This window comes from Bombus impatiens, unplaced genomic scaffold, assembly GCF_000188095.3.
Source record: "Bombus impatiens unplaced genomic scaffold, BIMP_2.2 scf_0640, whole genome shotgun sequence".
Lineage (NCBI taxonomy): Eukaryota > Metazoa > Arthropoda > Insecta > Hymenoptera > Apidae > Bombus > Bombus impatiens.
The window spans coordinates 708,969-730,842 of record NT_177059.1 but is presented as its reverse complement, the minus strand read 5'-3'; the positions used below and the strand labels follow the sequence as shown (position 1 = coordinate 730,842).

Genomic DNA, 21,874 nt, shown 5'->3' with positions numbered 1-21,874 from the left:
ACAGGCAGGCAGGTAGACAGGCAGCCAGGCAATAGGCAATAGGCAATAGATAAAGGCGGACGAGATCGTGCACAGACACATTACACGCTATTGTTATTCTCAGGAGAGGAAGAACAGAGAACAAGGAGAGCGACAAGAATTATGTGTCAACAAAGCAAATATTACCGATGATCAGAATATCCCAAAAAGATTCAAGCTACTAAATCAATGATTTATACCAATGCTAATCGTAAGCAATTTTCAAACGGCGTAAAAGTTCCGAAATATTGCTCAGCAGCTCGTTGTCACCGATTAAGCGTATTTTTATAGAATTATTTTAATTTCTAAGTATGTATTTGTCCCAACGAACAACACTCCGAGTGTGCCGATTGGATAAACGTCGTCCGTCGTTCTTGGATATTTCAAACGTCGAAAATAGACTTTCTCAAAACTGCTCGGTACGATAGTCTTACTGAGTTGAACAAAGTCGCGGTTAACGACGAAAGGATATCGTTGAACAAAAATCTAAATCCATACAGAGATCGATGTACGTTTAGAAAGAGAGTATAACTGTCAATCAATGCGACGCGTTCCATCGTCAGAAATCTGTAATCGAACGAGTCCTTGTACCGTGCATTTAACTTTGACACTCTGACCTCTGGATAAACGAATCTATTTGCATTTCCCAATCTTACGCGTTGCGATAGCAAATTATTGTCATCGAGTCGATTATTTAGTATTCCATGTTGCATCTATCGAGAAACAATCATTTATTTGGGCGAATTCGGTCCAAAGCCGAAAGGTCGAAACGATTCTATCTCTGGACGGTCATGGCCACGCGTATAAGCGCGAGTGATGCAATAAGCTAGTTGGAACCTACGACGTATGGATTCGCTTGCGTACACAGATACGAGATCACTCGAATACTGGTAACGACGTAGTTTCGCTTCTTGATCTATCAACGGCGTGATCGTTATGCTGCCGAGCCAATAACCTCCTAACTGAAAACCTTGACGAAGACGCGTTATTAACGTTTCATTCCGCTCGGGTCCTCGGTCATTTAACTTAATTTAGTGTGACTTTTATACCTCCAACGTTGTTTCTACATCATTCTATTTCTAGCCTAGTTTCCCGCATCTCGTAACATAGTTCGATTTCTAATTAGATTTATTGCATACGCGCGAGAATTAAGATTATGCAAATGGCATCGGTTATGTTTTATTATATATTATGAGTAATGTTCTGTTTAGTGATTCATTTGCACTGTTTAGTATAACACGGAGAGTATGACTGTGTTGGTGAAGACTGTTTGAAGACTGGTTTAAGAATCTCCGAGGAAGCCTCCCTACGTACTAGCTCTCCGTCCTGGGATTTCCTTCTCACCATTGTGAGCGCATATCCTCCGGCGTTTCTGATTGGTATCAGTTGTTTACTTTGGAGTTGACTCATCGAGGGCTTAGGGTGTTAGTTAACCTCTTTATGAGACCCGCATTGTAATGTTTTCAACTTGGAAAAGGGCAGATGCGCTGTCCGAGACATAAACAGAGGTTCACCCGAAATCCTGAACATTACGAATTTGTTTATTATATATGACACTACAAGAGGCTATGGGTAATAGGATGAGACAATAGGATGGTCGAGATGATGGTGACGACGAATTCAGGTTCGATAACGAATCCACGGTCCACGGGAGGACAAGTATCAACGTGCTACTCGATTCGGGTAATTTCCCGATAACCCAATCGGCAATTCGTCCAACCACTCACTAACAAACTAACTAACTCGAACTCTAACTCTTAATCCAAATATACTCCTGTCCCCGCTTCTCGGATTAATCTTTGTTGTTAAGGAGAGCCATACAATCATTTCATACCTCTATCAGGTACACGAACCCATCGTCATAAAATCAGATTGGAACGTTAAAACTATTCCTTATTTTTATTGTAAAGTATAGTAAAAGTCCGGTATAGTAAAAGTCCGGACTAGAGTATTGGGGTTTTTCCCAACATATGTATATTATGATAAATATTTTCCAAGAATTTTGAAAAGTACTTTAAGATAAAAAGAAATAAAAGTACTGTTTTGAGCGGCTTAAATTCAATTGTAAACGGTAATGTTCGAAATGTAAATCCGACAGAAAATATTGTATGCTTACGTCATACCGTCTCGTAACGATACTTTTGCCAAAACCATTTTCCAATAGAAATCCCTTTTCAATAGATATATACATAAAACACACATATAATATACACGCACGCACGCCCACACACACACAAAAGAAAATATAAGAAAATATGTATTTACTTATGTATATCCTCGATAATTTTCTATTGGAAAATGGTTTTGGCAAAAGTACCGTTACGGGACGGTACACGTAGCCATACAATATTTTCTGTCTGATTCACATTTTGAACAATACCGTTTACAATTGAGTTTAAGTCGCTTAAAAATGATTTATTTTATACGATATTGTATTTTCTTTCTTCTTCTTTCCTGAAAACTTGGTCACAAAACGGGACAGTTCGATAGCACGAATTTGTGTGTTCTTCGAGGTTACGTGAACGGGCCTTGTAATAATAGTCTGCGTTCGTTAAAACTCCGCCTCTATAAATCCTTCCAAGAAGGTATGAATTTCAACCGTAAATACGACTCGATAGCGAGCGAGGAGTCAGAATGGAATGAGAAACAACGTGGTCGATTGGAGAAGAAATGTAAATACGTAACAAGCGGAAACACGATATTTCTTACATGCTCGGTTTGGGTTAAGGTCGCTTAAGCTTTTCGCTTTTCTACTCTTCTTCCCTTGAGATCAATGTGAATCGGTCGTCGACAAAGAAATCGCTTCGAAATGCCGTAAGCTGCGTTACGTATCCAGGATTAATCACGCAGGGTGGAATATATATTCTGAAAGCTTTCGAATACGATCCAGTATCTACGTTCCTTTCCAATGAATCGTTCTTCATTTTGCGAGTATATTTTGTTAATCGTATGTCCTAGTTTCAATAATATAGATACCGACACTCGATGCCGAGTTATCTCGCTTACATCTTAAACACCATCGAAATCCGTCTTTGATTATAGCGATCATCTCACCGCGCGTGCAATATGAATGCTACTGCTCTATTGCGAACACAACGACGTACACCAATAGTTTGAATAAGCGCTTATTTTAAATTTCGTCGTCGTGTCTGATCGTATCGAATCGAGGCTGCTCCGATTTACTCGCGTTCGAGCTAATTTTCTGTGTGGATCAGTTTCTTCGCGTCTTATGCTTACACATGTAGATATGTGTTTCCTATCGTTCGCCGTCACGCGTCGCTATATTCTTTTGTTTATATACATACATATATGATAGTTTCGGCTAACGCGCGGTGCTTATCGTTATAATTTTGTTGGCTCTGTACGAAATAACCGATCAGGCCCGCATTCCTTACGCTAACATTTTTTCCAGTTGCGCATTGTACAACTGCATTGTACATTGTCTTCTATCGCTCACTCACACCGTATATTTGCTTGTCCACGCTAATGTCAGAAAATAACTATGCAACTACGCGTTTGGCGTCCGATTATACAATGTATGTACTTATGTATTTGTGGTGTACGAAGAACGACAAGTTGCAAACGTCGATCAATCTGTACCGCAGTTTCCGTCCATCGTCCGTACTGACAGAAAAATATCTCTGATTAATTTCATTTCATTAATTTCAAATTCACGCAAAATACTTGGTTCGCGTTTATTCGGTGCCAATATTTCGACATTGCTATTCACTAGAATGGAATAAATAACGGGGGAATAAACGACTATTATATATCTACACCAAAGAACGAAAAAGCAAGATTAGAGTATATGTAACGATACAGAAGATATCCGTACAGCAAAAGAACGCGCTTCTCTTTTCCTTTCTGATGACATTTTTTTTATCACGTACACGTATATCGAACGCGCGAAATCATGATTCGGTGAACTTGTCTAAAACCTACTTTCTCTCCGATTTCGATGATTTTCAAATACGTCGTAAAGCTCAACATTCCGAACAACCTTTTCCAGCACGTATAATCGACGATCGGCCTTAGTTTTCCAGTTACGTGTAAAAATATATCGTCGCTCGGCCTTTCAAGCTACGTTGCATTAGTAGCACATAGTACGATGGAGTATTTGAGTAATGATTCATTGAATCTTGCTACGTTGAAAAGAGATAAAAAACACGTGGAAAAGAAAAAAACGTTAGTGTTTGGAATCACTTGACACAGGAAATTTGAAACTCGTAAACAATTCGTTTTCTTCAAAAAGCAACGAACTTGGCTGTATTACGATTGAAACAGAGTGACGATTCATTCTTAATTAAGAGTTAAATGATACCCGGCTAAATGCGGTTAAATGCGGCGGCCCTTACTACCATGTACTACCAGAGAGGTAATTTTCTCTCTGATACTACTAATCCAACTCGACTTGAAAACTAAAAACATGCGGCGGGATATTTTCGTGTATAATTCAAAAATAAATAAGGCCGACCGCTTGTTATATATATACATATAGGAAAAAGCTGTTCAGGATGTCGAGCTTTAGAACATATTTTAAAATCCGAGAGGATATAGCTTTTTAACAAGATCACCCGCGTTTCTTCGTATTTATTCACGTTTTGACATGGAAAGTCAAACAGGTGTGCAAATCGCGAGCAAATTTTCGACGATGCGCGAGAGATACTCGTTTTCGAGAATAAAACGGGTCCAAATCGCTTTTACGCGTCTGGCACGAGTCCCGTGTCTAACGTATCGTTATAAATATCGTTTATGCTAACTGGTGTGTTCGTTGCAACTCGTTCGACCGTCCGGAAGGTACGTAGTATAATATAATATAAAATTCAGCAATATTCAGCATTTCTGAGTCTGCCTGCTCGGTTACAAGCGATCGTACCGATTCGATTCTTTCGATCGTTTCGAGACTCGAGTCCTATCGAATGATTCCACCGGAAAGCGAATCGTATCAAGGTCTAGAGAGATATCGGACGAAACGTCTAAACGTCTTTTCAATTTATGGTGTATTATTCGAAATAATTTTCGATTACGTAGGACGCTTAGGCAACAATTTCGTAAACTTGCACGAGGCTGTAGATTACAGAATTACAGATTACAGAATTTATTGTTTATTGACAAGCTTATCAATAACGACGTTATCGATATCGTGCAAAATCGTGTAATGTTATCGTAAGAATGCCAACGCGCAAGCAACGTTATCCTCTTCCCTCCCTCGGAAATTTGTTTTGTAAAAACGTTTCTGGGCAATGTCGCGCAGACAAGTGTACCGATATATCACGCGAGACGAACTCGTTATCTCGTTTCTCGTAATAGGTCAGATTACACGTAATACGATTATATATTCGTCGAAAATGTCTCTGATCTTCGAAAATTATCCGACAATTCGAACCTCGTTGTATTTCTATTCGGGTATTTAATTCATTCCTAATATTCTCATTATCTATTCACGAGTTTGCCTTCGATTCGCTTGTTCAACAGCTTGTCTTTATCGCAAGAAATCGCGCTTTGTACATCGCGACAAGCGAGAAAGAAATACCACTTGCTTAATCTTATCGCGCTCGTTCCGCAGAAAATATTTACTATTTTCCATATTTTTATTTGGTGTGCGTTGAACCATCACGAGACATCATTGATCGCATGTACATACCTAAGTAGTACGTACGTTACGTATCACCGCAAAAAGGATCCTTATAAAGGCGAACCTATAAGGATGTTCGTTTCTGGGAAATAAGATAAAAGAAGAAGAGACGGATACGCGCGACGAGTTTCGCCGATGAATATAATTTGCATGTCGTTGTTACAAAAAGAAAAGGGGCAAAAGAGATAGCGATATCGCGACACAGTCATAATAAAGGTACTTAGGCACATATGTATGTAAATCTGTACGCGTTTGCTACAATAAAGTCAAGGCTACAGAGCGTACACAGGGTAGATCGTAGAAATCGTAGACCGGTTTGATGTTTTAGCGATCCGATCGGCGAAAAACATGGAATACGGTAATGCCACGAAACGCGGAATCGTAGGAAATTTGATGTGTGATCGATACCAGATCAGGCCACTGGTCTTCCTCCCGGGTCAAGCAAGTTCGTTGGCATTTTTCACGGAGGATGGTTTCGTCCGTTTTTCACACCGTACACCGTTGATCATCGAAATTGTCTCGTATCCTCTCCTTAATTTACAGTTTATTAAGTGTCTATAAATGTCGACTTAATTTATAAACTAATACCTTGATTAATTCGCTGGCGAAAACGTGGATTTGCAATTAATTCTGCTACTAACTGTACCGATGCGGTCACGAACGAACTAAATTATTTCCGCGTCTTATTACGTCGTCGTAAGGATCTACTAGATTTCGTGTGAACTTTAAGCAATACATAACGATAGAATTACAAATAAAAATCTTTTTGGAAATATTACCGATACTTTTCTCTCTCTCTCGGTCTCTCTTGATAATACTGCTTTATACGTTCTATACTCTGCACTATTCAAGGTGCTCATTCTCTCTTTCTCTCGCTCTCCATACCTCTCCATACAATTCGATAATATCTATCAACGTCCCTTTGATCTTAAGATAACAAGTAATGGATTACATATACGTACATTTATGTATTTATACGATACGAAGTGTGCGAATATTGCGCCTATATACATTGTCGTGGCGAATCAAAAGGATCAAATTTTGAAAGGAAAAAGGAGTTGCGAATTTTTGTGCATTGTAACAAGATATTTTTTTACTATGATATCGAATAGAATTAGATTAGTTGTAATAACCAAACATATACCTACGACGCATCGCTCTCTTTTTGAAAGCAGATATAGGTAGATATAAGTCTGTATGTAATTTATCGCTTCGCAAGCATAAAGAAGTTTGCCATTCAAACAAAAAATACAAAACGTCAAAGGTGTTGTGTAAAATTTACGCGTGATAAAACAGTCAACCAAAACTGAATATCATGCGGAAGACCTTGGACAAAGAACTTCTGCGCGTCCTATTATTTGACCCTGAATCGTGGATCCACGTGCTGCGTGAAATCATGCCTTCACGCTCGACGCTCGACAATCGACGCTCGTCGAGTATATCGTTCTCGCTCCTTTTATCTTCGTTGCTTATGGATCAATTAGCTCTTGAGAAAATTTATTCGACGGCAATTTCTTTTCGAAAATATTTCCAATCGCGAATTCGCATAGCCATGTGTGAACACTCGAAACAAAAAAATCACAATTACTTTTCACTATCTTTTAAACAAGTAGCGTAATTCGAACAAATTCGGCTCTTTTCTGCTCTCTATCGTATTTACCAACTTCTTTTTTTCCGCGTATTAATCTCGATTGTTTTATCGAACGATTTATATTACGTAAAACTCTGAAAATTTATCTATTTCGGTATTATTAATCGTTTAAGCTATCTTAACGGTTTTCATAACCTGTTGTCGTTGTTGTTGCTCGACTAATTAAAGGTTATATTAGACGCCAAAATATTCAAATTCGAATCATTACAATCTATTTCTTAACCGTTAGCTCCGATACTGCATCTAAATAAGCCATACTTTCATTCAAAGACATCCATAAGTTTACGAATAAAAGTTTTAGAGAGATGGACAATTCGTGCTGAGCGACCGGTTTGTCAAATTACATAACATAATATGCGCGTCTTGTATCACACCGTAATTGTTTTGCTTTAACTTTATTAACACGGGATATGTAATATACACATCGTTCGCGTTATCTGGTTTCTTCTCTCACTGCTAAACTAAATGTCATTAACCATTAACCAATTAGATTAGCTATTCAAGAACCAAATATCGCTATAATTTAACCAAAATTTCGTTTATTTTTGAAAGGCGGCACTAGGTGAGTTCGCAATACAAATTTGCAACGCGCATTTCTCTCGCTTCGTTAAACGATAAGAGATAGAGTACAGCGATAATCCGTTTGGATGAGTCACTGGTTACCGAAGAACGATAATAACTCGTTAAAATTAATGAATTCTCGATGATTTCATCGTGTCATGCATAGAACCTGAAGTAATTACATAAATTTGTATCAATATACAGTTTCGTGGTCATCTCCGTGGTTTTACAAATATTGTTCGATGAGTCGTAGTAATCGAGCTTCTTAACGTCGCCGTTACAAATACACGTATTCCAAATCGATTTAAACGATCGATTCTATCTAAAACAGTCAACATCACGTGACAGAATCGAGACAACTCGAAAAACGATTATGAACTAGCAGTGACCATTTTGAAAATTCAACTTTCGTTATCTTTTTTCACCCTCGGTTTCTCCGCGATTACGCCTTGCCCTTTGGCACCTGCTTACGTTGCACCTGGTTGATTCATAGCTACGAAGCCTCTTCAAGTTACATACATAATACTTACGTAACCCGCAACCCTTAAACCCATCTTAGCCACCTAGTCAAACGCACATTTGGCCTTATCTTCCGTTTCGTCATCCTGGAACTTCAAAATAACTTAGGGAGGAATGTGTGTCAAAAGTGGAAGAAAGTTACGTAAATCGATAGCATGGTGGTAGGTATTGTAGTCGGGTACTGCCGGTTCACCGGGCACGATCGAGCAACTCTTGCCACGTGCAGAAACCGGTTTATGCTGTTATTTTGTGCGACCGAACAACATTGTCCTTTAAATTTTCTGTTTAGACAAGAAATCCGTCGCGTTCTCAGGGTAAGAGCGTAAAAGCTCGTTCGATGCATTCCATTTCTGCGTAATAATATTTGTTGATTCTGATCAACGATTAAATCTCCTCGATGTTTAAATTAAACGTTGTTTTCAAGCGATTGTTTATAAAATTGTATAAAGAGCCAAAAGCGCAATTTTCTATTCGTTTATACGAACGCACTGTACAAGGATGTACATAAAGTATATATCCTCCTTCTGCGATCGAGCATTTTTCTCGATTTGTTAATTCGATGTGATATGTGATCGATATCTGGTTGATTATCGCATCTATGATGTGGATGATGCAGCAATGATGTGCTTTTGTTCGTTAAACTTTTTGCAAGACAATATTGGAGTTGGTCAATTATGTAAAACGGTGGCTGAAACAGCCAGGTAAACAATCGACCTTATAACCTTACGTAATATAAGAATACGGCTAATAAACTTACCACGCAATACTATACCAATTATACGGGCAACAAGTTCACGCGATGCTGGCTGATTGAAAACAAACTTCGATAGTCAACACGAGTCTGCGCGTAGCGTAAAAATTATAAGCGCTCTTATGTGTGTGCGTGTGTTTCACTACTATGGAACTCGACAATGTTGCGTTTATCTCTTTCCGTTTCTCTTCTGCATACATACTCCCTTCTTTGTCTTCTTTCCTGGTGTTTCATCTCACCGTGACGCTCCCTTGCGCGAGCGCGCGCACACACACACAACAACAACAACACACACACACACACACGCGCTAGAACCAACCGAGTACGTATTCTCTCTCGGTCGTCTCTCTCGATTCTTTTTCTATGTCGCGTGATGTTATACGTGGCCATTGTGCGCGCGCATCTCTTCCTAAAACAACGCACGTCGCAATCACCCGCCGATATTTCCCGTTCCCCTGCGTTTATCTGGCACTCATCCGATATAACGTGGGTATAAATGATGCTAGATCGTAAACATTTCGAGAATATAATCTCGCTATTCGCTCGAAAAATGCGTTGTGTCCAAGCTCTTAGTAAAAACGTTTACGATGAATATTACGTATGAAATGGCGTTATTACCGGCAAGTCGATTCCAAACATACGAGAGCGATCAGTGATTCTCAAGGGTTCTTCAGCGATTTATTATTCAAGGAAATAGAGGAAAAAGCAATGTGAAAAAGTGAAAGAGAGGAAGAAAGTGTTTTTAACGTTTAATTTTTCTATTGTTGGCCTGACTATTAAATTAGTCACGACTACTTTCAATCGCGATTCCTAATTCATAGAATAGCTTTCTAAGCGACATTTGCATGGTAACAAGCAAATGTCGAGTAAGTATTCAATTATAAAATATCGACGATGAATTCATTGAAAATAGAATTGTAAATCACGTAAAGATTGCATCATACGATTCGGTAATTACGTGAGTGTACTTCGGAGCGTTCGAGAACCCCTGACTAAGAGCTACGTGACGCGGCGTCGTTTCAGAGGGCGTCGACGAAGTCGCCCGATCCTACGTAGAAGTAAAACGACACGGGAGTGGGGAGGTTAGAGGGAACGGCACGAGCGTGGTGGGAGCAGTGGACATCGATGCTGCCGGGAGTGCCGGGACGAGAGCAGTGAGGTTGGAGAGGGGGCAGGCTGTTAGTAAGCGAAGTGGCCATCTTGCGAAGTTCAGTCGGAAACGAACTGCCGAGCAGTGAGGGAAGGTGAAAGGAAAGACTCGATGTGTTAGCTGAAGGATTTTTAATGCGCTTCCGAGCCGGGCTACCGCTACGTGCGAAAGGCTGTGCGATACCGACAACGGAACAGCGACCATCCGCGGAGATTTTCGTATACGGAAAAAGTTAGTTTATCCGACGAAAGGTCTCAGAGTACGATCAGGAGACTCAAGGGTACAGAAGTAGCCGAAGTTTCGACGTTAGAGGAGAAATTGAGAAGAAATCGAGGAGGAGTCGTGCAGAAATTTTGGTTCCAGCGGAGAAGATTCGTCCGTTGACAAAACGTCTCATCTGTTCGAAAGTGATAGGCAAGACGATAGAACTATTTATTCGTATACCTATAGTTCTGAAGGCAGTGAAGTGAAAGAAATAGAAAAAAGTGAAGAAAAGGCGCGCAGTGTTTAAGTCTGTGATAGTATTTATTCAAACGATTCAGCTACGACGCGTATCATCTACCATAGTAGTGTAGCATCGTTTGTCGCTTCTGTAAGTCGCGAGAACTACAGAAACAGAGAAATAGTCTTTATATATTTATTTATATCTGTGATACCGACGCTGATATACATCGAATTATCCCGAGGCAGAAACATCGAGAACGAGCGAGATAGAGAGCGAAAGCAAAAACGGGAGTACGTCGGTAAAGGGAGAAGAGAAAGGATCGAAGAAAGCAACGTACAGTGGTTTGGGAAATTGAAATAGTGGGAAAGAAGATTATATCAGTAACTTAGTGGATTTACATGTTTTTGTATATACGACTGACTCTTTTTTATAATTATTGATATCGGATTAAGAGATAGGAGGAGAAAGAGTTTCATCGCTGTTCGCTAGACGAAACAGAAAGGAGACTCGAAGAAGAGGAAAAAGGGGCAAAACAGAGTTTTGTTTCGAACGAGAACTACATTTTCCTCTTTTACCCTTTTATTTGGGATATTAAACCATCGAAACTAAGTGGAATTGTTGCGTGCAAAAATGGTGGAGAAAATCTTGGAAGAACAAGGAGACGGGAGTCAAGAAGTTACAAGAGGTAAGAATATCTTTCCTTGTCCAAATATTTACTTTGAACCAAACGCGATCGCAACGATATGACATACCAAAATCATTCGAGGCAATTTTAACATTGCTGGTAATGTCATGAACCAACCAAAACAATGCGACGAAATGGATGAACATCCGTTTATATCAAACTTTTCCTTTGTATTTTTCGATACGTGACACTTTATTTCGAATAAATTTCATCGCGATATCGTTTTCGTTTCGTGCGAGCTTTGTCATTGGTCGAAGAAAAAGAAAAATATTATTTCGATCGTTAACTGTTAAATTAATTGACTGTATGATTCGGATAAAAAGGAAAGAAAACGCGTAAAATAAGCAATCGCGCGAGGTGATAGAAATTTTCAAGATCAATCGGCGAAGAGAAACGCGGGACGTGACAATGGAAGTCGGTTGACGGAAGAACTTTCTCGAAGCCGGTGCGCCGTGTTCCCAGTGTTTTTCGCTTCGCGTTTTCTATCTCAGAATCTTTCGTTTAAATTCGTTTTAAATTTGTTCATCACGAAAATTAAAATTCGAAATAAGATCTCTATTGCATGTTTAGAATCTTGTAGGTTAGGGCTTGCAATATCGTACATTTTTGTATAACTGAGTTACCACCATATAATTCGAGCCGTCGTGAAACATTTATAGTAATCGAATCGACGTTTCCGCCGAATCTTACTTAATTTATATCAAATATAATTTTATATTTCTAGGGTTTTTCTTAACTGTACCGTTCTAACTCTTCTTTTAACCACTTTATATATGCATGTATATGTCTACGCCTAAAATGTCGCTTGAAAAACTTGAAAGTATCAAAATGGACACATATACACACATCGATCGCACTATATCATACGAATTTTATCTTGTTATTTTGACGCGTGTAATAGGTTATTTTTAGCATTTCGTTTATGTGTACTTTGTTCGTATTTTTTTTATCGTTTCAATCGTTTGTTTCGATGTTTCGATTGTAAAATTGTTTCTCGTACGTCGATATCGAACAAATTATAACGTATAAAAATATGTAATTTTGCAATATTGGTAAGAAGGAATAAGAAACGAAAATGTACAGCGAGACAAAGTGCAGCGAAAGGTGCAAAAGTTGATACGTATTATGAAAGAAAACGAAACATAGCCGGATCAAAGCGCGACACGACGCTAAGACGATGTAACGTGCATCGTTGAATTATTTTTGAGGGTCGAAGTGGGTTAGTCGGTTCGCGTTCGAGTTGGACGCAAATCGCAAAGGGTGTCGGTAAGGGTAACCCAAACAAAGAATGGAAGGATAGAGAGGGAGAGAGGAGAGGAGAGATGCTCGCGCGCATGTCAAATTCGTTAGTAAATACTCTTCGTTTTAAAGAGAATGGTTTCTTTCGAAATGCGAAACGCGATCATAAGGTAAAAATTTTCCGATTGATATCGCGTACGTCATAATTCGTCATTTTGAAAATTTTCGCAGAAAAGACCAAACATATTACTGCAAACGAAAAGAGAATTGCTTGTTGCTAGACCCATTGAAAAGCAAGCCTCGGAGAATTTTTAACCTTGAAATGCGTTAAAGTTAGAATACAGTGTTCGTGTATATCGTACACATTGTCAAGCGTGAAATGACATTAGACAAACGTTCAAGAGTGAAACTCGTTTCGTAAAGAAGGCGTTTTTTCTGTTTTCCACTTTTCTTTTCTTTCTTCGTGAAAATTCATAGACGAGAAAGAAAATATGCCCCATTCTCTATATATACATATGTATGTAGTTGGGTTTACGTTTAGGTTTTTTATATCGAATCGACGATTGTCGCTGGTTTTGCGGATACAGCAACATTATCGTACGTGTGTATATCTCGCGTAAGATGGCGGCGTTCCTTTTCTGTGCCAGTCATTGAACCCTGAGCTCTTAGTACTTGCCGTGCTTGGTTGTGTTTCTTCTTGCATCGAGTTTCATTGCGTTGCATCGCATCGTTGATACAGGCAACAGAAGAGTATACACATTCGCTCTTGGCTAAATTGCGATTCGGTTCGGCATTAGCGATTAACTACGATGTCGTATTGTATTTGACCGGGGCTAAATCGTTTTTCGGCGCGTTGAGATTGCAATTATCTTCGTACCAAGAAGATCTATGATATCAGAATGCGATAACCTTTATTTGATCGCGTATTGAAAGTAAATGTATCTTTCGGTCGGATCTTTCCACTAATAAACGCAACTTTTGTTCGTGACAGATTCAAACACGCGTCGATCGGATCGTTTAAATTCGAGCTGTGAGTTTGAAATTGAAACAAAGATCGTCGCTCTATATCGATTCATTAAATACATATTTGCACACGCGGTGTTACTCGATGACCCACGCGTTGTCGGCAAATATGGTGATCACGCGCGATTCCTCATATTTCATCGAACAGCTTCGTGCGTCTAGTCAACTTGATCTTGACCTTTCAAACATCTTTTATGCTACTTTTCGTCGCCCCACTTAATTATTAATCGTAGTTTTTCTAGCGTAACGACAGATAGTTTTACATAGTTCTCGCTAACTTGTTGTGCACCTAAATCAGAAAGCCGTATATATAAAAAAAAGAAAAGAAAAAAAAATTAAAAACTAGCTTCGTGTTTCAACGTGTCGGATTATTTACAAAATTCGTTGTGCCTTCTTCGCTTACACGTGTATATCACGGCTTCGCTTCAAGAGAGTGTATGGCGGTAGATAGAAGTCGTGTTAACTCGACCGTAACAATGTATTTATACGTCCAGTTATAGAAATGAATCAAATAATGTAATCATCCATGGTTGGTAAGATAAATATCATTAATATGTATCAAGCGAAATGCGTAATGTCCTGGTGTTTGCGAACTTGTAATTTTTTAAGATTTTTAATATTTGCGTGCACGTAAATATGTTCACGAGTATATATATAAACGAGTTGTATGGTATGTGATATAGCGTTAATGAACGCGTGGGATTGTCACGTGTGTGTATCTATGTACATACATGTGTATGTATGTACTTGGTCGGTGGATTCTAGAGAAATTGTTTTCACGGATAAACAAGAGTTGCCTAATTCCCGCTTATTACCGTATATCGGGACTTTGCAAAATTTTTCTACATATTACTTTTCTATACTCTCGATCAGATTTTCTTTCTGTCTTTATTATCCTTCGTTTGTCCCTGATAATTCTTACTGTAGCTATAAAACACGAGACACGACTCGTTTCTAAGTTTATAACAATTTACACATAGTTCATTTCGAACAGATATACATCGTTTAATTTTGCGATTATGTTTTTTCATGTACTCTATAAAACGAGAATAACGAACGCAGAACAGAAACACTTTCTATTCGTTTTCCCACATAATTTCCGTATTATTTATATCTATACTATAATTTAGTTATTACTATATTACGATATTGTGATACTATATATACATTCACGTATGAACGTTTAACCATATACGTTTATATATGTTTAATCTTAGAATATCTTGCGATTAATCGAGCATATATATATTAACAATTTTTTTGTTTTAGAAGAAGCAAGTTGTAGAGAGACTGTGAATACCGCAGGAGAATCAATGAGCGCCGTGCAAGCTCGACAAGAGGAAGCTAGGCGCAAAAGACGCAAGAAGAAACGCTCTGGATCGTCTTTGATGTCAGCTTGCTTCCAAGGTAAAGTTTGATTTACGGAAAGATTCGTGACACACTGCGAGAGAACGAAAGAACTTGTAGACTCTTGCGCTGCGATAAATATCGATAATGGTGGATGGGTAACTGAATATTCCGTACTGTTCTCTTGTGTCGTTGGCCGAGCAGCGAGGAATTTCTTCCCGGCCGATTTAATCGAATGGCGTGCGCGTTGTTCGGTCAACGACAACGTATGCATAGTTTATGCATAGAATAATTCTTCTTATAAAGGTATATATCTTTGAAGAATTTTTCATTGATCGATCTGGAGATTCAATATACATACCTATCAAAAATCGCACGTACATAGTTTTAATTCAGCTACTCGGGTCGATATACGTACGATACAAAGATTTTCCTAACATATACCATTATCTTATCGTATAGTACGAAAATCAACGGGAAGAAAAGAAAAAAAATAAAGAGAAAAAGAAAGTGCAAAAATCGGTCAGGGTAGGTTACGGCAAGGTAGAAATGTAGATAATAGTAAACAGTCAATTCGTTGTTTGACTGCGGACACGTGTTTGAGTTAACGATCTCTGTCACTCGTGCCTCGATGACTCACCTCACCGCAGGTATGTTATCCTATACAAATTTAGAATCTTTGAGAAATTCATACGAAACCAGTATATCAATCGATTATGCGCGCAATCTTAATTTTTTCCTCGTAATAATAATAATAATAATAATAATAATAACAATAATATATATACATATACGGATCGTACTCCCTATAGCAAATACATTGCTTGTTACAATATGAAAAGTAGTTACCTCGAGAGAATAGAAAGTAAAGCACGCCCGGGCGCCTGGGAAGTACAGAAAAAGTTGATTTATTCGTAGTAAAGATTGACGTTTATAATAAGCTTATTTAGACCATTTTGTTGCCTATAAAGAGTACGCTGCGATTCTTATCTAAAAAAAAAAAAAAAGACAACGCCTAATAGAGGATCAATGTATGCTTAAATTGAATTGTGATGTAATTTCGGGACTACTCGCAAGGGCTACTAAGTACCTTGTAAGCAAAAATTAAATCGAATCTTAAACGTCGATGGTAGAAGCGACATAAGGCTTCGGACGGTTTAAGATCGGAGAATAGTCGCGAAAAACGGAATATCGGACAAACTAAAACGCGAATAGCGAAGCGTATTTATTTCATTCGATTATTTGGATGATGCGTCGTTTAATTCGGTTTTCAGTTCGTCTATCGCGTATTCTAGAATAGGATTAAACGAATACAACCTCTTTTTGACAAAATTATTAGCCGAGTTGATCAGTTGAAACTATTATGTCACACTATACGATCGATTTTGTACAGTGCGGTAGAGTAGTAGAATTTCAGTGTTCGAGAAGCTTCCGTTTCGTACTGCTAGTAGTAAACTAGGCATGAGCGCACCCGTATACGTTCAAATCTGGGCCACGGGTTAACTCGTCGATACGTCTCGAGTCTCAAGCTCCTCCATCGCCTCTTCAGATTTCTACCTTCTCTTTCTAATCTTTATTATCCTTTCCCCCCATTCTTTTCACCGTTTACTCCCATGTACACGCGCATTTTCTAACCGTAATTCTTTTGTAGTTTTCTCAATTCTATCGTTACGAAATAATTTTCTTCCTATGAAATACTTGGATTTTTCATTCGTGTAAAAATTTGATATCTCTATGTTACTTGTTCCTAGATACTCTTGCTTTGTTGATATTTCCCAGTCGGCGGAGTCTCGTAACTCGCAGCTTCTTGTTTCAGGCGGTCCCTTGTTCGTTATCGTACACAGATCAAATCCTTGTATAATCAACGGTCGCGTGTGTTCTAACGCGTACTCGTTAAATATGCAAAAATTGTCAAACTTAGAAAATATTCTGTTTCCCTGTATCGTCGATTATATTTACTCGTAATACGAAACTAGTTAACAAGGATCATAAAAATATCACTGGTAAATACACGTTACGCGTTAAGTGTATGTTATGAGAATGAAATTAGACGCATAGATTATGCATCACGACGTCGGATCGAAGAATATATGCCATGTGTATGTGTACAATAGAATCGGTGCTGCGGTGCAATTTAACATAGAGGGGGAGAAGGAAAGGCAGCGGAGAGACGGTAGAGGCATGAAAATGTATTATCGGCTTCTGGTTGCTAGGTATTCGTCGGCGGTGTTGCCAAGCAGAGAGAGAATCGTATCTTTGGCGCGAGAGGCGAATAGGTGGGAGCTAAGGGGAGAGCAAAACTGTTGATTAGGGAACAGAAAAGGAAAGGTAAAAAGAGAGTTGATAGCAGCTTACGATACGTTGAAGCGACGTAACGTTGTAGCGTTGAAACTAGGGAATGAACAAACGAACGAGCAGCCGTACAGAATGAAACGGAAGCATCGTGTTATTGCGTTATTGGGGAAGCAAGAAGCAAGCGTACACGCGACGAGAGGGTCAGGCAACAGTTCTAACAGAGGTTGAAAGTTCTCGGTCGGCAAAGAAACAGAAAAAATATATTAGTTATACGCGTACGAAATTCTTAACGATGCTTTCTTCATTCGTTGATACTCTTCCGATTAGACGATTGATCGCGCTATAGGCGGAGCTGGGGATAGCGCATCGTAACATTAATTACACTATAGAATAAATAGAGAAGAATGGACGCGATCCGAATTTTACGCGAATTTTAAATTGGCGATTTTCCGAAAGCTGTACTACCGATTTTTGCTTTGAATAAAGTACGAGTTACTCCGATAAACGCGATAATAAAGGATGTTGTGCTTACTACGAAACTCGGTTCGTTTTGGCGTACGTGACGCGATGCGATTATTTTTGGTCAACCTCGCTTCTCTCTCTCTGTCTCTCTGTCTATCTGTCTGTCTGTCTGTCGGTCTGTCTCTCTCTCTCTCTCTCTCTCTCTCTCTCCTCCCATTCTCTCTCTGATCCAGCCTCTCCTTTCCCTCTCCATCCCTATTCGTGTTCAACCCCTTCTCCCCTTTTATATTATATTCCTTTCTATATTCCTCTCCGTTCTCAAAATTATTCTATCGTTATATTATTCCGTTATATTATTGTTATATTACTGCAGTTATAAAATTAGTATTAAAATACGACTGCGTGTTTGTTTCAGAACTATACAAATTAACCGGCGAAGTTCTTGGAGAAGGTGCTTACGCCTCAGTTCAAACTTGTAGGTCGCTGTATACCGATCTGGAGTATGCCGTTAAAATTATCGACAAAATTCCCGGTCACGCACGAGCACGTGTGTTTAAGGAAGTCGAAACGTTCCATCATTGCCAAGGCCATCCAAATATCATCCAATTGATCGAATTTTTCGAAGACGAAGTAAAGTTTTATCTGGTATTCGAGAAAATAAACGGTGGTCAACTGTTGAGTCGGATACAAGAAAGAGTTCATTTCAGTGAACGGGAAGCCAGTCAAATAATTCAAGAAATCGCAAGCGCGTTAAATTTCCTTCACAAGAAAGGTAAAAAAGCCACTTTTATTCGAATCGTTTTAATTAAGTACATATTCGGTATGTTATTACGGTATCATCCACGTGCAACACCTCCAAGTTTATCCTCTTAACGAACGTGTTATCTTTGCTTCTATCAGGTATCGCCCATAGGGATCTGAAACCCGAAAACATCTTGTGCGTTTATCCGGATAAGCTCATACCGATCAAACTATGCGACTTCGATCTTGGTTCGGGTATCAAGTTCAACAATTCGTTGTCAAGTCCTGTGGCTACACCGCAACTCTTAACGCCAGTCGGCAGCGCCGACTTCATGGCTCCAGAAGTTGTGGGAGCTTTCACCGGGGAAGCGAATTATTACGATAAGCGTTGCGATCTCTGGAGCCTTGGCGTGATCATGTATATACTTCTCTGTGGTTATCCACCTTTTTATGGGAATTGCGGATCCGATTGTGGTTGGGAGAGAGGAGAAAATTGCGAGGCTTGCCAACAACTTTTATTTAGCAGTATTCAAGAAGGCAGGTACGAATTTCCGGACAACGAATGGAGGTGTATTTCGGAAGATGCGAAAGATTTGATCAGGGGCTTGCTGGTCAAAGAAGCCCATCAAAGGCTCAGCGCCGAGAGTATTCTGAAACATCCGTGGATCAATCCTGGTCCAAGCTCCGTCGAAAATCCAGAGAAGTCTCTCGTTACTCCTAGTATTATCAGGTTCGTTATTCTTGGCATTTACCAATCGATCGATTTTAGCTGGTTGCATCGATTGACATAAGAAATTTCGGTCACGAATTAGTTTGATCGACGTAATGCGGCGATATGCGTAATAAACGTAAGAAATAAAAATAACAGATACGTTTCTCTTTACAGAAGGAATAATTCTGCCAGAGAACTGTCAGCGTTTGCTGAATCGGCGATGGCTGTGAATCGCGTGGTACTTCAACATTTTTCCGTAAATTTGGAGGACTTGGCGGAGAAGAGGGAACCGAGATTATCCACTTCGTCGACGGACGAAGATAACCATCCTTACGGGCACATGTCCGACTCGAACAGCGAATTATCCGAACACAGTAAGGTTTGCGCGACTCATTCCTCGAACGAATTTGATGTAAACTCGCGTTTGAAATCTTGTTCGATTCGTTCGAGTACCGATCTGACCGATTCGAAAACCATTGGAAAGAATCGATTGATCGGCAAGGACTCGTCGGTCCCTCGGCTGTTTGGTTTGTCACCGCCGAGCGAGAGTCGTTTGATGCAGCGCCGTTTAAAAGCTCGTTCGGATCTACTCGAACGTCAGACCAACAAAACAGTTATCGCGTCCGTTAGTGGCTGAAAGGTGACGTTCTTGCGAACGAAACGATAGTCTCCTTTCTTGGTAGCGCGTATAATTCGTGTTTACACGTTCGTCGCGTAAATATACGGATACGAAGAAAGCGTGTACAGTAATGTTATCTATCGTTAATTGACAAAGAGTAACAATGACATAAGCGCGACATTACGATTGGCTAAGCGAAGGTTGTGTTTCATTAAAAATAACAAGAGCTGCATTACAATGATTCGCGCAACGATTCACGGTTATTACACACACGAGCATATCTATATACAGCAAGACACGGAGCGACGACATAAAACGACGTGTGTTCGCTCCGATACACGATTAACCACGCGCGACGCCAACAATACACAACACTCGATCAGACAATAATTTTTCCTGAATTTCTATATTTCCTACAGAATTCAGAGAAATATCGTGTCCGAATATATCTTTAACTTTATGTTTTTCTCCATTTTTCTTTTGTGCTCTTGTTTCGTTTCGACGAGTCCGTCGAATATACTCCTCGACTTTGCGCTACAAATATTTAAAATCGATACAAGCTATTCGTTCGGTTTATTTGTTGAATGTTGTTTTATACGATACATTCGTTAAATAATATGAACGAACATAAGCAGAGGCAGCACAGATTCGATACACATACATATGTACATATGAAAAATTGAACGGTCGCGCATGTTTTAATTTCGGTTCAGATTACATTTAGTACAGAACGTTAAAGGAACGTAAAAAAATAAACAAATTTGTAATATGTACATTCCACCGTCGGTATCTATTAGATGAGAAAACATATAGCATAATATAAAAAATAAGTCACATTAGATATACAACGTTTGCGTACTTTCGCTATTATATGATATCTAGAAAAGTACATAGTATATGCTCGTTCATATCAATTTATCGAAACGGATATACAGAGGCGCAAAAGAAAAGAATAAATAATTTTGATGAATATTTTTACCGATCGTATACGCGTATATTTGCTTCGTTTCTTTTTATTAAATCGATTTCTTTTTAGTTCGGCCTTAAATATTTTTGCAACTATAGCTATTATTCGACAAAATATCTCCGAGTTACATTTGTCTTTTCTTTTCTAACGATAACTTGTTCGAGAATTATGAGAAGCAGCAACAGCAACGCATCTTCGGACGAAAAAAACAGCGGAAAGAAGAGTAAACCGCGCATCTTGGTGCATGTTACAAATAGTTTGCTCAGTAGGTTTCTAAGAATGTAGTAGAGTGTAAGTTCGAAAATACTGTAAAGCAAATTCCAAGGAAGGAACAACGCGCATTTGTATCGAAGGGAAAAAGGGGACGACAACTACGGCCATTTTTTTGTAAATTTCTCTTAAGCACCTTCATAGAAAGTTAGTACGTAAGGAAGATTAAAAGATTAGTTTAACAAAAAGGAAAAAAAAGAAAAAAAAATACAGAAAAAAAATTGTACCTGCGTCGTAAGTGATTAAGAGTATACCGAGCGTAAAGAGAGCAGGAATATGAGAGAAAGAGAGGGATGGAGGGGGAGAGAGAGTCATATCCGATAACGCGCGCGTGCGTACGCACGTTAACGGACAAACTTTCTCGAAGAACATAGATTACACGAATATCACATCCAATTAATTACTGTTACGTATTTTTGTAGAGTTTTATCGACGAAACGCGTCGTTCTATCGTCTGCCCACCTACTACGCGTTTACTCTGTCGATTAAGATCGATCTCTTTTGTTCCGTCTGATGATTTTCATCGTCGTAAAATGTGTAAATATCTTGCATTCCCATTACCTCGCGGTATACGATGCAGAGAAGCTCGTGACTCTGCAAATTTCCATTGTCGTGTATCGTCAAGTTTGGCAGAACTTTCGTATCGTCTAAGGAACATTTTGATGGATAAAATTTTGCGTGTTCTTTCGGATCGATATCGTAAGCAAATAATAGAAAAGAACGAAACGACGAAAAATTGCAAAGATTTTTCTTCGAACGGCAAACAAACAGCTAATTTCGACTA

The 21,874-nt window shown here is 39.1% G+C and overlaps 1 protein-coding gene and 2 long non-coding RNA genes across 4 annotated transcripts; 2 read left to right on the top strand and 1 right to left on the bottom strand.

Moving 5' to 3' along the window:
• The first annotated feature begins 4,796 nt into the window (after positions 1-4,796).
• Positions 4,797-21,031, top strand: LOC100741438 (MAP kinase-interacting serine/threonine-protein kinase 1). 2 transcript variants are annotated; one of them, XM_033322475.1, is made up of 5 exons: positions 4,797-4,815; positions 14,947-15,084; positions 18,197-18,553; positions 18,682-19,252; positions 19,409-21,031. In XM_033322475.1, exons 2-5 carry the CDS (start codon positions 14,991-14,993, stop codon positions 19,869-19,871), a joined length of 1,485 nt encoding a protein of 494 aa, XP_033178366.1. In that variant the 5' UTR covers positions 4,797-4,815; positions 14,947-14,990; the 3' UTR covers positions 19,872-21,031. The 2 variants fall into 2 exon arrangements, with proteins under 2 accessions (XP_033178366.1, XP_003491974.1); XM_003491926.4 differs by lacking the exon at positions 4,797-4,815 and adding an exon at positions 9,784-11,415 and having other exon boundaries at positions 19,409-21,029.
• LOC117152071 lies at positions 5,105-9,503 on the bottom strand. The gene is made up of 2 exons (XR_004462304.1): positions 9,142-9,503; positions 5,105-9,072 (listed from the first exon to the last, which is right to left on the bottom strand). It is a non-coding gene; the product is annotated as an uncharacterized LOC117152071 (long non-coding RNA).
• On the top strand, positions 15,091-17,576 carry LOC117152072. Its single transcript, XR_004462305.1, has 2 exons — positions 15,091-17,352; positions 17,420-17,576. It is a non-coding gene; the product is annotated as an uncharacterized LOC117152072 (long non-coding RNA).
• Positions 21,032-21,874: the final 843 nt, after the last annotated feature.

Excerpts from the sequence above, each read along its gene's own strand:
- LOC100741438 (XM_003491926.4), top strand. The coding sequence starts at position 11,361 with ATGGTGGAGAAAATCTTGGAAGAACAAGGAGACGGGAGTCAAGAAGTT. Across the intron at positions 15,085-18,196 it reads GATGTCAGCTTGCTTCCAAG|AACTATACAAATTAACCGGC; the intron begins GTAAAGTTTGAT and ends TGTTTGTTTCAG. Across the intron at positions 18,554-18,681 it reads AAATTTCCTTCACAAGAAAG|GTATCGCCCATAGGGATCTG; the intron begins GTAAAAAAGCCA and ends TGCTTCTATCAG.